Source organism: Bombina bombina, chromosome 3 (assembly GCF_027579735.1).
Source record: "Bombina bombina isolate aBomBom1 chromosome 3, aBomBom1.pri, whole genome shotgun sequence".
Classification (NCBI taxonomy): Eukaryota; Metazoa; Chordata; class Amphibia; order Anura; family Bombinatoridae; genus Bombina; species Bombina bombina.
The window spans coordinates 187087235-187101051 of NC_069501.1; the positions used below are offsets into that span (position 1 = coordinate 187087235).

The 13817-nt window shown below is 38.9% G+C and overlaps 1 protein-coding gene across 1 annotated transcript in view; it reads right to left on the reverse strand.

Moving 5' to 3' along the window:
- Positions 1–1784: 1784 nt before the first annotated feature.
- Positions 1785–13817, reverse strand: part of GABRR3 (gamma-aminobutyric acid type A receptor subunit rho3) — a 94287-nt gene continuing 82254 nt past the window's right edge. Inside the window, exon 8 of the mRNA XM_053704568.1 lies at positions 1785–2078. Within this exon, the coding sequence (XP_053560543.1) occupies positions 1785–2078 (294 nt within the window). The remainder of the gene's footprint in view (positions 2079–13817) is intronic.

A 13817-nucleotide genomic window follows, 5' to 3' on the forward strand; every position in this document is an offset into this window, starting at 1 on the left:
CATAATGTGTTTAACCCTGTCTGGTTTATAATGGTAACAAACTTGGCTGTATATTTGAACATAATGTTCCAGGTTTCACATGAGCACTCTTCAATGTATTGTTACAACTGTATTAATCCACTTTTGATATGCTGTGACTCTAAATGTTTGACTTTTTGAAAACCAATAAAAGAAAAGATTTTAAAAAACAATCACAGACATGGAGGTTAATCGACAAGAGAAAACAATCTTATGCGTTTTGAGCCCTCTAGTGGCACTTATTCATAGACTTAGACTTGAGTCTATGGATAAGCGCCACTAGGGGGTGCAAAAACGCGTAAGACTGTTTTCCCTTGTCGGTTAGCCTCCATGTCTGTGATTGTTTTTATCTGCATAACGCAATAAAATATATATTTTATATATATATATATATATATATATATATATATAGACACCGAGTAGTGCCTGCACTCCAGGCTTTAAATGAATTGGAAAGTCTTTAATTGTATTATGACAGTTTAATTTGGACAGTTATTCACATCTTGTACCTGCCTTTACCCACAGTACAAATATACCATCTCCCCATAAATGATAAAGCAAACAAAATTTACATTTAATTTTTCACATCTATCGCCAGCTATAAGTTGTAACATATCTTTTTTTATGGGAATAGTATAAACATTTTTTTTTAGGGCATGTAATTTTAAACAACTTTCCCGTTTACGTTTATCGCCAATTTTGCTTTGTTCTCTTGGTATTCTTAGTTGAAAGCTAAACATAGGAGGTTCATATGCTAATTTCTTAGACCTTGAAGACCGCCTCTAATCTGAAAGCATTTTTACAGTTTTTAACCACTAGAGGGCATTAGTTCATGTGTTTCACATAGATAACATTGAGCTCATGCACGTGAATTTACCAACGAGTGAGCACTAATTGGCTAAAATGCAAGTCTGTCAAATGAACTGAAATAACGGGGCAGTCTGCAGAGGCTTAGATACAAGGTAATTACAGAGGTAAAACATGTATTATAACTGTGTTTGTTATGCAAAACTGGGGAATGGGTAATAAAGGGATTATCTATCTTTTTAAACAACAAAAATTCTGGTGTTGACTCTCTCTTTAAGTAAACATAACTTTATTGGAAACCTGACAGAGCGCTATATGCAATACTTTTCCACTCCTTTGTTTTATCAACTGTCTTTCACTGGTGTGGATTTATCAATAACCTCTCCATCCTTTCCAGATTAACCAATTAATATATTATTCTTTGAAGCCTACTCACTATAGGTGTGTGTGAACATTAGTGAATAGAATTCCTAGAATGACAGATTTGTGAAACTAAAAAGGTTTGATGGGGCTGGAGAGCAAGGGTGGTTCTAGAACTTAGATTTTTTTGTGGGGGGCAAGGAGGCTGGAAAAGTATACATGGAGGGCTGGGGATGTTCTGTAGGCAGAGCTAGGTCTACAGTAGTCAGGGTTCAGTGAACTGAGGCATGGCTATGTAAGCTAATAGTGTGGCTAGGCAGGAACTAATAGTAGCAGGAAGTGGTGAATTTTACCAATACCCTCATTCTGAGTAAAGTGAGTGGAACAAAAGCGATTTGGTTGCTTTTTGTGCCTCATCTCACCACCATAAATCTGCCACTGAAGTGTAAATGGAACAAAATAGATTTTCTACTAAAACCTAAGGAGATGACTGCTTGATACTATAGTTCAGCAAATTTCAGAATCTGAGTGCAGCTTTCTTGTAACTTCACGTGTAAATATGAAAAATATAACCATATATACATTGCAATATATTTTTTTCATAAGTACATGCCCCAGTAAAAAAAGTTAAATAAAATATATACAACAGGAAAAATAATCCGTGAGTAAGTGTCAATGGCATGATTATTCTCCAAAATTATTCGGCCAACATTTCCTTTGATGGACCTTTTCCTCTTCATACGGGCAGCGTCTAGTGTTGCCACACTGGCAGCACGTCCTCGAGATGAACTCTCCTCAGAGTGTACAGAATAGTTCAAGTCTGCTTCACTGTCATGATAGCAGCCATCGAATGCCATTGCTTGCACAGCATCAAGGTTCAGCGTCATTGAAGACTGAGGAGAAAAATATATAAACTATTTACAAAAAGCAACCGAAATAACCATATCCAAATATAACTGCAGCAAGCTAAAAAAATATATTTAATGTTACATTAGTTCTGATGCAAAGGAGCTTTACCAATATAAATTATTGATGTATTTTGTTAGATGATACTAGGATAGAAATTCAACTCACACTTAAAAACGTGTAAGGTTTAATTTGCAAGTGTATCATACCACAGGCTTTAGGGATTTGAAGTTGGCATGACAGAGATGCTTAAATAGGAAAAATGTGGGGTTTTTTTGCCTCTCAAATAAAAAAAAAAAAGGATTTGTTCCAAACCAAAAAGTTTTTCTACTCTGCTCTAGAAAGACATGAAACTGTTCATTACCTAGAGTATTTTATTCTAAATAAAAATAATAAAATAGAGCTAAAAATATGTTTCTGCCATAGAGCAGGTGGTGTTCTTAACCACTTTGGGCTAGATTATAAGTGGAGTGCAAAATATTGCTTTAGTGAAAACGATATTTGCGCTGCAATACAGGCTTAGGTAGCAGTATTGTAAGATCATCTGTTCACATCTCTTAGGTGAACATTTATAAGTGAGGCACAACAAATTATACAAGAATTATACTCAATACTCACCACACTGCTAAGGAATGCTGAGTTAACCTACTTTCTCTTCTGCTTTCAGGTATATGAATTGGGTCCCTGCATTCAAATCCTGCCAATTTCCCTGTTTTCGTGTCATCTGTACTGCAAGTCTCTCTTTTTGCATTTGTCTGTAGTCTGTGTAATAAGTTATGTATTTACTCTGCTGATATCTTGTCTTTATCTGTGTGATGTTCAAACCTTGCAAATACTTGTTATAATTCCTAAATTTATAATTTCACTAATGGTATAACCCCAGCCTTCCCCAAATTCTATTGTCTGTTCTTTTAACTTATCTCACCCTGAATCAAATTTTCCCAATTGGCCTTTGAAAATCTTCTGGCTCTCACAGAAACCTGTCTCTCTCCTTCAGACAATGCATCCTCCGCTGCACTGTCACATGGGGGTCTCCACTTCAGTCACACTCCTAGGTCTGACAATAGACAAGGAGGTGGTGTTGGTATTTTACTTTCCTCTCGTTGCACATTTTAACAAATACAGCCCTTCTCTTCCCTCACATTTTCTTCATCAGAAACACACATGATTTGCTTATTCTCTTCCCTCTCTTTACACGTTGCAGTCATATACCGCCCCCCTGGCTCCTCAAATCTATTTCGAGATCACTTTGCCGCCTGGCTACCTTACTTTCCTTCCTCGGATACCCCTGCCCTCATTCTCGGTGACTTCAACCTCCCTGTTGATAATCCCACTGCCTCCTCTGCAAAACAACTTCTGCAAGTGACTTCCTCTTTCGGCCTGTTGCAATGGACTGACTCTCCCACTCACAAAGATGGTCACTCCCTTGATCTGATTTTCAGCTATCGATGCACTATCTCAAACTTAACAAACAAGTCATTAGATCAGCAACAGCTCGCTAGCTCTCTCGAACCTCTTCTCTCTTCCATCCCCTCCTTTTCCTGTCCTGATAAATCTAACTGCCACTAAAACTCCACCCTTACATCGGACCTTGATAATTTGGCCCCACATACCATAGCTCGGAAAACATACACTCATCCTCAGCCCTGGCATACTCCTCTGACACGGTACATACGCAGATATTCCCGTACGGCTGAGCGACACTGGAGGAAATCTCGGAGTTCTGCTGACTTTCTTCACTATAAGTTCATCTTGAACTCTTACTATTCTGCCCTTAATCTATATAAGCAACATCATTTCTCTACTCTTATCTCTACTCAAACCCAAAACTCTCTGTTCTCAACATTCAATACTCTGCTCCGCCCACCCCCACCTCCCACCACAACTTTTCTCTCAGCTCAAGATTTTGCCAGCTACTTCAACAACAAAATCTACTCCATCAGAAATGAAATCAGCTCTCAACATACTACTGGTCTCCCACCCCCTCTAAAGCTCACAATCATCCAAAACCTACATAGCCATAAATTTAGCTATTTTGCCCCTGTTACATAGGAAGAGGTTTCTGCCCTTATACTATCCTCTCACCTCACTTCCTGTCCCCTCGATCCCATCCCCTCACAACTACTCCCCTCCCTCTCTTCTACCCTTACCCCTATACTCACACATATCTTCAACCTCTCCCCCAGCACTGGTATAGTTCCCACATCTCTTAAACATGCATTAGTCACACCTATCCTCAAAAAACCTTCTCTCAATCCAACCTCCCCATACAACTACCACCCTATTCCCCTACTCCCTCTTGCCTCAAAGCTTCTTGAAAAGCTAGTATATGCACGTCTATCCCATTTCCTTACATTAAACTCCCTCCTTGATCCACTGCAATCTGGATTTCACCCCCTTCACTCAACTCATCAGACACGGCATGAGAAATAGCACAGCGAACAGGGTAAGAACGTGCAGTGATGGGCAGCAGATTGTAAATATATATGAATAAATACATATATATGTATGTGTATTTACATATTACGTTTACGGGCGAGCAATAAATTAGCATTCCACTTGTAATGTAGCCCTTTGTGTGTTATTGTTTGCACAATATAACACTTGGTGGCAGTTAGCTACTATGGGGTATATTTTAACTTGAGACGGAAAATATAAGGGCTCTTTATAGAAAAGCCATTTGAAAGTAAGGATGGGCGAAAGTGCTAAAAATGGAATTTGTTTAGTAGAACAAATAGTCCTGTGGACATTCCTTTTGGACAATCGAATGTTGATTAGAATGAAAATCCATTAAAATTCGGAAATCGAATTTTAATGTTCGTTTTCGAATGTTCATAATGAAATCAAATATCCGTATTCGAAAATTTTGAATGTAACATTCGATTTAAATACTATTTAGAAGTTCAATAGTTCATGTTGTAGGGAATTGTAATGCAGCAAGGTTAATATGGAGTTAGTAAGTTACTGTGAGGATCACAACTGCAGAATGTATACAAGTGGTAAAGGATATAGGAACTACTGAGGAAAACAGTTCTTTGATTTGTGCTAGTTATTTGGTTACCGGAGAGTATCCATAGAAATATTCTGTACAAGTTGGCTGTGATAGTAAATAGATTGAAACTATTAGCAGTACACTTTCTTTTATTTGTATATAACAGGAGTATGATCATCGGTTGGTAAGGTACCTGAGTGCTCTTATGATGTCTGATCAGGAATTAATGGAGCCTAATGATAGGGCTCCGTACTGTCAGCCGATTCGTAACTCGGAGGGTGTGTCTATAGGCACCAATCGGGTGCGTGCAATCTCAGCCTTGTGTTCACAGGAGGAGCCAACCGGAGGGTTCTGTTAGTTGCTCTGACGTAGCACAGGGGGTGTGTGTCTGAGCACCAATCAGGTGCGTTGAATATCGGCAGCTCCATGATTGGAGAAAAGAGGCAACAAAAGGTTTCTGTTTGTAGCGGCTGATCCGCTATAGTACGAAGTAATTTTCCAGTGGAGATTAGCCTCAGTTGTTTATTATGGCTCCAGATCTGCCGGGGGTTAGGAAAGCAGTCTCTGATGATGGTTACCTCTGGGAAGATGCAGAGCGGGTAGGAAGCAGCTGAGCTGCGTTGTTTTGTCCGGAGTAAATAATAGTTTGCAAAGTCCCAGACAAAGGTTGCCTGAACCCACAGGGGAACAGGAGATTAAGCAGAAATAGTGAGAGTACTCTTAAGGAAGGGTACAAGATTAGCTTGGTTAAGTCAGCAAGGTTTAGGAGAGGTGTTGCAGATGAAGCCAGTAGCTACACACCTAAACAATAATTGACGAGTTGAGCAGAGGATTATGGGACTAAGTAGTGGAAGTCTTAAAGGGGTATATACAGATGAATGAAGCATGACAGGAATATATTAAATAGACACATAATAGATATAAATATATCAATTTGAATGTTGCATAATTTGAATATTATATTTAAAGAGAACATTAGAAATACTATTACAAATATATAGATTTGAATTTTCGAATATTGCATAATTTGAATCAAATTATTAGAAAAATTTGAATTGAATATTACATTTAAAGATAGCATTAGAAATACTATTACATAAAATGAATGTTAGAATGTTGTGCAAACATTCGAAATTCAAAACAAAGGAACGAATGTGTTAAAATTTGTTTAAATTTTCTAATGTTGCAAAACATTCGCCCATCCCTATTTGAAAGGGAGGAACCATTTTTTGTTAAGAGGAACTTCTGAGTAATTTCTTTATTATACAGAATTGTGCAAAGATGCTAGCACATCCTTTACATATGTTTGTCTTTTTGGACTACATGACACACTGTGGTCAATTTAACAAGTGCCGGGTGTAAACGCTGTCGGCATTTAACAATGCACAATCATTTCTTGTGAAATGCTTGTGCAATGCCACCCCCTGCACATTGGCCATGAGCAGGGGGTGTCAATCATCCTGATCATATCGGGATTGAGAAGTTACGACCGCTGCTTCTTAACTTACATTTCAGGCAAGCATGAAACTTCGGGTGTAGAAAGCAGCATCCGCTGCTTGTTAAATCTACCCACTGTGTGAAGCTGAACCTGTTTTTTATACAGTCCAAACGGAGGGATTTTAAAGATAAAACTGTGTACAGGAACTTAAGTGATTGTAAACTTTACATGTTTTAAAATCAGGTCCAGAATATTTTAGATGGACTTAAATTGATCACTTCTAATGAAGATGCGCTGTAATTTACGTTTTAATCTAGCCGTGGCAATCTAATACCCCACACTCATAGTGCCCACTTTAAAAGTATTTTTTGTAAGCTAAAAAAAAGTAATTGTGTGAGTGCTGTACAGCTAGAGCACTAATTGGAGAACAGTCAAAATGCTAAAAAAATAAAATAGTTTTGAAGTGGGCAGCCAGAGCATGGGGCTTAGAATATCACGGCTAGATTAAAAAGTAAATTACAGCACATCTTCATTAGAAGTGATCAATTAAAGTCCCTCTAAAATATTGCTTAGATTCCGGACCTGAATTTAAATTATGTAAGGTTTATCATCCCTTTAAAATGATGGTATACTCTCCCCCAGATCCGGAATGTTTTTTTTTTCCAACTTTATTTCCAATGCTGTGTACAAGCTTATTCTTTGTGCAAATGTATGCCATTTATTATATGAGGATTATAAATCCATACAGAGAAAGGAAAGAAATAACGCAGTGAAGAAACATTAACATGGATAAGATCTGTAACAATATCAGCATTGGAGGTTTACCAATTTACATGTTCTTAATTTCCCTTTTCTATCTCATGTAAAGTAAATTCCTATCTTATGTCTACTATTGTGCTGGGAGCTTACTTTGGCATTTTGTGTTTCAGAACGATATGAAGTCTCTTCAGAACAGTTCTCCCGCAGAAATTTCGTTGTTCCATCAGACTAGTACCAGGCAGGTGTCCAGAGTAGATTTTAGATATTGTTAATTGACTCCGGTACAGGACTTGTATTTGGTTGATTAGAAAGAGTCTCTCCCCAGCACAATGTCTCTAGTAAATTCCAACCTTCTCTTTACTGTATTCCTATTCAAACAGTACCTTGCTAAGACAGTTTCAGTATCTAGCAGTCTCATTTACTGGGGTGCCACTCCCATGTCTCTCCAACTGACTCACTGTTGGGTGATTATGTCCCTTCTGTTGGGATGCAGATCCGGAATGTTAGTGATATCTTAGATGGAGTTTCATTAATCAGTTGTAATGAAGTTGCGCTATAACTTACTTTTAATATAGATATGAAATTCAAATACCCGCCACCTACTTTAAAAGTACATTTTCTGTAAGCTAACGGTTTGTTCTAAAATCAGCTCTATAGTTACAACAAAAGGACCATGTAGGGAGAGCGCTGATTGGACAACAATTCAAACTGTTAGCTCACACAAAAAATTACTTTTGAAGTGGGCGGCGGAGCGGGGTATTTGAATTTTATATCTACATTAAAAAGTAATTTATAGCACAACTTCATAACAACTGATTAATAAAACTCCATGTAAAATATCACTAAAATTCCGAATCTGATTTTAAAAAGGGGAGAGTTTGCTATCACTTTAAGTGCAAAACAAGAATAATAGCTGTATTGCCACTAGATGGCAGCATCACATCTATTAGTACTACAGTATTACTTGAACAGTGAAAATAAATGCTGCTGTGATATTTCATTTTTTTGATCAGTTCACTATATTTACTGTAGATTACCTTGTAAACATACAGCTTGTATTTTACCAACGTGGCAGTGTTTTAAGAGTTAAATCAATTTCGTTATTATAGTAAATAAACATATAAATTCAGGATATGGCTTAAATGATTCCTAAATTTAAAAAAAACAACAAGCGGCTAGATTACGAGTTGTGCATTAGGGTAAAAAAGCACCGATAAGAGGTCCTAACGCTGCTTTTTTACGCCCGCTGGTATTATGAGTCTTGAAGGTTTAGGTGTACCGTACACTTCTTTGGCCTTACCACAAAACGACTTACGTAAACTTCGTAAAGTCTTTTTTCTATGGGACTTCCATAGCTCTGATATTACGAGTCTGTCCTGGGAGGCCAAAAAGTGAGCGGTACAGCCTACCCTGTCAAGAGTCCTAACGCATTTAAAAGTCAGTAGTTATGAGTTTTATGGTACAACGCTGTAGCATAAAACTCATAACTAAAGTGCTAAAAAGTACACTAACACCCATAAACTACCTATTAACCCCTAAACCGAGGCCCTCCCGCATCGCAAATACTAAAATAAAAATTTAAACCCCTAATCTGCTGCTCCGGACACCGCCGCCACCTACATTATATGTATGAACCCCTAATCTGCTGACCCCAACATCACCGACACCTACATTATATTTATTAACCCCTAATCTGCCGTCCCCAATGTCGCCGCCACCTACCTACACTTATTAACCCCTAATCTACTGCCCCCAATGTCGCGCCACTATAATAAACATATTAACCCCTAATCTGCCGTCCCCAATGTCGCCGCCACCTACCTACACTTATTAACCCCTAATCTACTGCCCCCAATGTCGCGCCACTATAATAAACATATTAACCCCTAAATCGCTGCACTCCCGCCTTGCAAACATTAGTTAAATATTATTAACCCCTAATCTGCCGGTCCTAACATCGCCGCCACCTACCTACATTTATTAACCCATAATCTGCTGCCCCCAACGTCGCTGCCACTATATTAAAGTTATTAACCCCTAAACCTAAGTCTAACCCTAAACCTAACACCCCCTAACTTAAATATAATTTAAATAAATCTAAATAAATATTCCTATCATTAACTAAATTATTCCTATTTAAAACTAAATACTTACCTTTAAAATAAACCCTTAAGATAGCTACAATATAACTAATAGTTACATTGTAGCTATCTTAGGGTTTATTTTTTATTTTACAGGCACATTTGTATTTATTTTATTAGGTAGAATAGTTATTAAATAGTTATTAACTATTTAATAACTACCTAGCTAAAATAAATATAAATTTACCAGTAAAATTAAACCTAACCTAAGTTACAATAACACCTACAATATAATTAAATAAATTAACTAAATTAAATACAATTACCTACATTAAATTAAATTAGCTAAAGTACAAAAAAACCCACTAAATTACAGAAAATAATAAACAAATTACAGAAATTTAAACAAATGACACCTAATCTAATAGCCCTATTAAAATAAAAAAGCCCCCCCAAAATAAAAAACCTCTAGCCTAAACTAAACTACCAATAGCCCTTAAAAGGGCCTTTTGCAGGGCATTACCCCAAAGTAATCACTTCTTTTACCTGTAAAAAAAAATACAAACAACCCCCCCAACAGTAAAACCCACCACCCACACAACCAAACCCACAAATAAACTACTAGCTAAAAAACCTAAGCTCCCATTTACCTGAAAAGGGCATTTGGATGGGCATTGCCCTTCAAAGGGCAGTTAGCTCTTTTTTTTCTCCAAATAATTTTTTATTGAAGTTAAAGTAAAGATTAACAAACAAGATTCACCTTTGAACAATTGTTACATCAAAATGAGTAATACATTTTCTGTAAACAGATATTATTGACAAAACAAAAAAAGCATGTAGGAATAAGAATACATATCAAGTCTAAAAATGGTAATAGACAAAAGTTTAGGCGAGATAGAATGAAACTTCATTTTATGGTTTATTATGGGATAGTTGATCTCCACTATGTAATAAAAAACTTTCTTAAAACTGTCTGGGTCAGTGGCAGTAGCTTGTGGAGAATAGGCATATGTATCGGCCACTCTTGGGCCAAAGTATATAAGGGGGGAGGGAAGATCAGCAGGCAAAAGCCGCTCAGAGTGTAAGGGGGAGGTAGAGGTGGGGGGGCGGAGCCTTCCAATAGTGGAGGAGGGGCTCATAATATAGTGGAACATAAAATAGTTTCTTCAACTGTTAAATAGCTACCAAATGTAACTATAGGGTTATTAAATTCCCAGTTCGGAAGAGTCATCGGAACTTATTACTGCCCATGTAGAGTAGGAATATCAACTATAGTATGGTGGCTTATTAGGAGTTTAACATACTGTGCAATTATACAATCCATAGGTACGATGAAAGTCAGATACAGAATTGCCCCTACTAATTGCATTTCATAGATGTACATATGAGGGGGCATTATCAATGTAATAAGCACACGTGTATGAACAGTTCATGTATAACAGTGAGCAATTAACAAAAACCTATCCACATTCTGCGACAATAGTCCTCTATGTATGTGTGGCTCTTTACATCACCCTTTATCGCCTAATAAATGTAATAAGAGATAAATAATAAAGTAAGGTAGCAGTGTCAAGTAGCTCCCATCTGGCCAGCTATATATCATGTGAAGTATATCTCATGCAATAGATTCGATAACGGTATATAATAACTAAATAGGCTGATAATTAAAATATTAAATGTAGCAAAACAACATCATCTAACTGTTTGAAATTTGACTATAATTCAGCTAAGCTAGAGTTGGTAAGAGAACATACAAAACTCCCAGAGTACCGAGCATAACTGCACTTCAAATATGAAAGTTAACCTTCTAAATAGGGAAAGCAAAAGATCAAGTCTCAGTCTTGGGTCCATTTTTAAGAGATGGGGTCTTGCTGGGGAAATATCCCTGAGATATTGGTGGGCTAAACATAGACATAGTGCTTATAATAACAATACAATAACTTATGTCCCTCCACTGAAGCAGGTAGGTTATGGTCAGCTCCCATTTGAAGCATTGGTTGGTAAATGTTCCAAAGAGAAAGCATTGGGAGGCTTACCAGCTGCAAAGGACCAAAGAGTAGTAGTCCCAACTCCGCGATGAATCAGTCTATTACAGGGTAGAGTTTGACTCTAGTGATGGGGGTTCCTTGGATAGGGACCGCTGAGGGGCCGTCTTGGAGACCCTTGGGGGAAGCTGATTCCACGGCGGGGCTTCCGCTCTCAAATCTCCAGAAGGGGTTTTAGAAGAAGGGGTTGGAAGCCTATCTGGCAGAAGATCCCATTTCGAGAGAAGGTTTCTGGCTTGTTCCGGGGAAGTGATAACGTGTTGCAGATCATCTTTGGTTACAAAAAGACGTACCGGAAAGCCCCACCTGTACTTAATGTCCTTACTTCTGAGGATTCTAGTAAAGTCCCGGTATGCTTTCCTTTGCTGAAGGGTGTGAGGTGAGAGATCAGGGAAGATTTGTAGCGTATTGAACTTCGTGGGGGTCAGTGACCCTGAGTTAACTGCTCTAAGGAATTTTTCTCTAAATGTGAAATAATGGAGTCTCACCACCACATCTCTCGGTTTGTCATTCGAGATGGCTCTTGGTCTAACAGCTCTGTGGGCAATATCGATGAGGGATTCAGGATCTTTCAAAGGCCCTAGTACAGCTGTAAAAACTTCTTGCAAGTAGGTTTGTAAGTCCTTGGAGAGAACACTTTCAGGGATGCCCCTTAGGCAAACATTGCTGCGCCTGGAGCGGTCTTCTAAGTCTGCGAGTTTGGACTCTAACACAGAAATTTGGCCCGCCAGGACTTCCGAGTAGGAAATAAGGTTGGTATGGTCGACTGAGAGGTCCTCTTGTTTACGCTCTAAAGAGTCGGTGCGTTCACCAATTGCAGCAATATCTCTTCTTAAGTCAGAGCATGATTTATCGAACCTCTTGCATATGGACTCATGATGTGAGGTCAGCATGGTTTTTATCTGAATCATCATGTTGTTATTAGCATTGGCAATGTCTGCCAAGCTTGCAGGTTGTGAGGTGGTTGAAGAATCTCTCCCATTACTTGGCTCTGAGTGGCAAGTTGAATCAGAGAGGTCATCTTCCGAGCATTGCTCCTGCTCTCTACGGGATTGTTGGAAATGCTCTTTCATTGTTCTTTTCGGACCTGTGGGACCTTTTGATTTTCTTCTTTGGGCCTGCGACATAGCTCCTCAAGGTAGATGTTGTGAACAGTCAACGTGGGAGATAATAGCTGCCTCAGGTGTAGGTTGTGTGAGCAAGCAAATGCTGACAGATGTTTTCGTGATGCTGTAGGCTTATTCTGGCTCACCTCTGGACCTCTGACCTAGCGCATTGTATTTCTAGCCAGCCATTGCTGAGTGTCCAGGAAACATATCTCAATTAAGGCCAGGTATTCTTGTCTGATAGCGTAGCCTTCTGTTTGATAGGAGACTTGCTTGATCTCAACTCTTGTAGTTATTTAAACAGATACACAGGCTACCCCAAATACTCTCCCCAGGGAGGTTGCCCTCACAGGGCGATCACGGGCAGGGTAAGTGGGATATGACCCGCTGTCGCAACGGGCAGCGGGAAAAGGGGGGGGGGGAGTATAGCCAGAGACTGTGGTCAGGTGGAGATCTGCGAGAACAGGAGGCTACCAGGGTAAACATTTCTAAGGAGTAGGCAGCATAAGGTTCACAGAGTCTTTAACCTTGGAACAGTAACATATCAAGAGGAATCAAGATATCAGGCAGCGTGAATTAAAAGAGTACTCTATCACCCAGGGGTGGGAGGCAGGGCAGAAGAAAGCGGAGGCCCCCCAAAAGCCATGCAGAATCTAAGGCAGAATGGGTGCAATTGAAAGTAGCTCCAGCAGCATGGGTTCAGGAAGATGGTGGCAACATGCTTTTTTTTTTTTTTTTTTTTTTAAAGCACATAAAAAGACAAAAAAGTTCAGTGGCTCTTTCTCCTATTATCTGACCTCTGTCCCTGTTTGTATAGTTGCTGGGCTGGGGGGATATGCAGTTTCTCAATTGCTATAAGTTGAAAAGCATAAGTGCGGTGTGTATCATAAGGCTGTATGAAATCTGCAGCTCAGCCAAAAGTGAATGCCCTGAGAGCAACAAGGAGAGCTGCAGCTGCGCAGCGTGTGTCTAAATGTGTGGTATACCTTTAACTCTAACTCCTCCTATGTGATCTCCTTCCTATTTAAGGACTACCTGTTGCATTCATTTACTGCCTGATTATTGAAGTCATACCTACTCTGATGTAGCTATTCCTATTTCAGGTCTCCTATCACTTGTATTCTGTGCTAAGTATCGTTCCAATATTTACTTTTGTTACCTTTTTGAATCTCATATGTTTTTGTTGCAACTTTGTTATTACCGAGTCTGGATCACTGAACGGCCGGATCTACTTTTTTACCGCTACCCGGAAGTAAGCCGCATTCACACACGCTGCCTGTCCCAGACACGGATCTCCCAATGCGG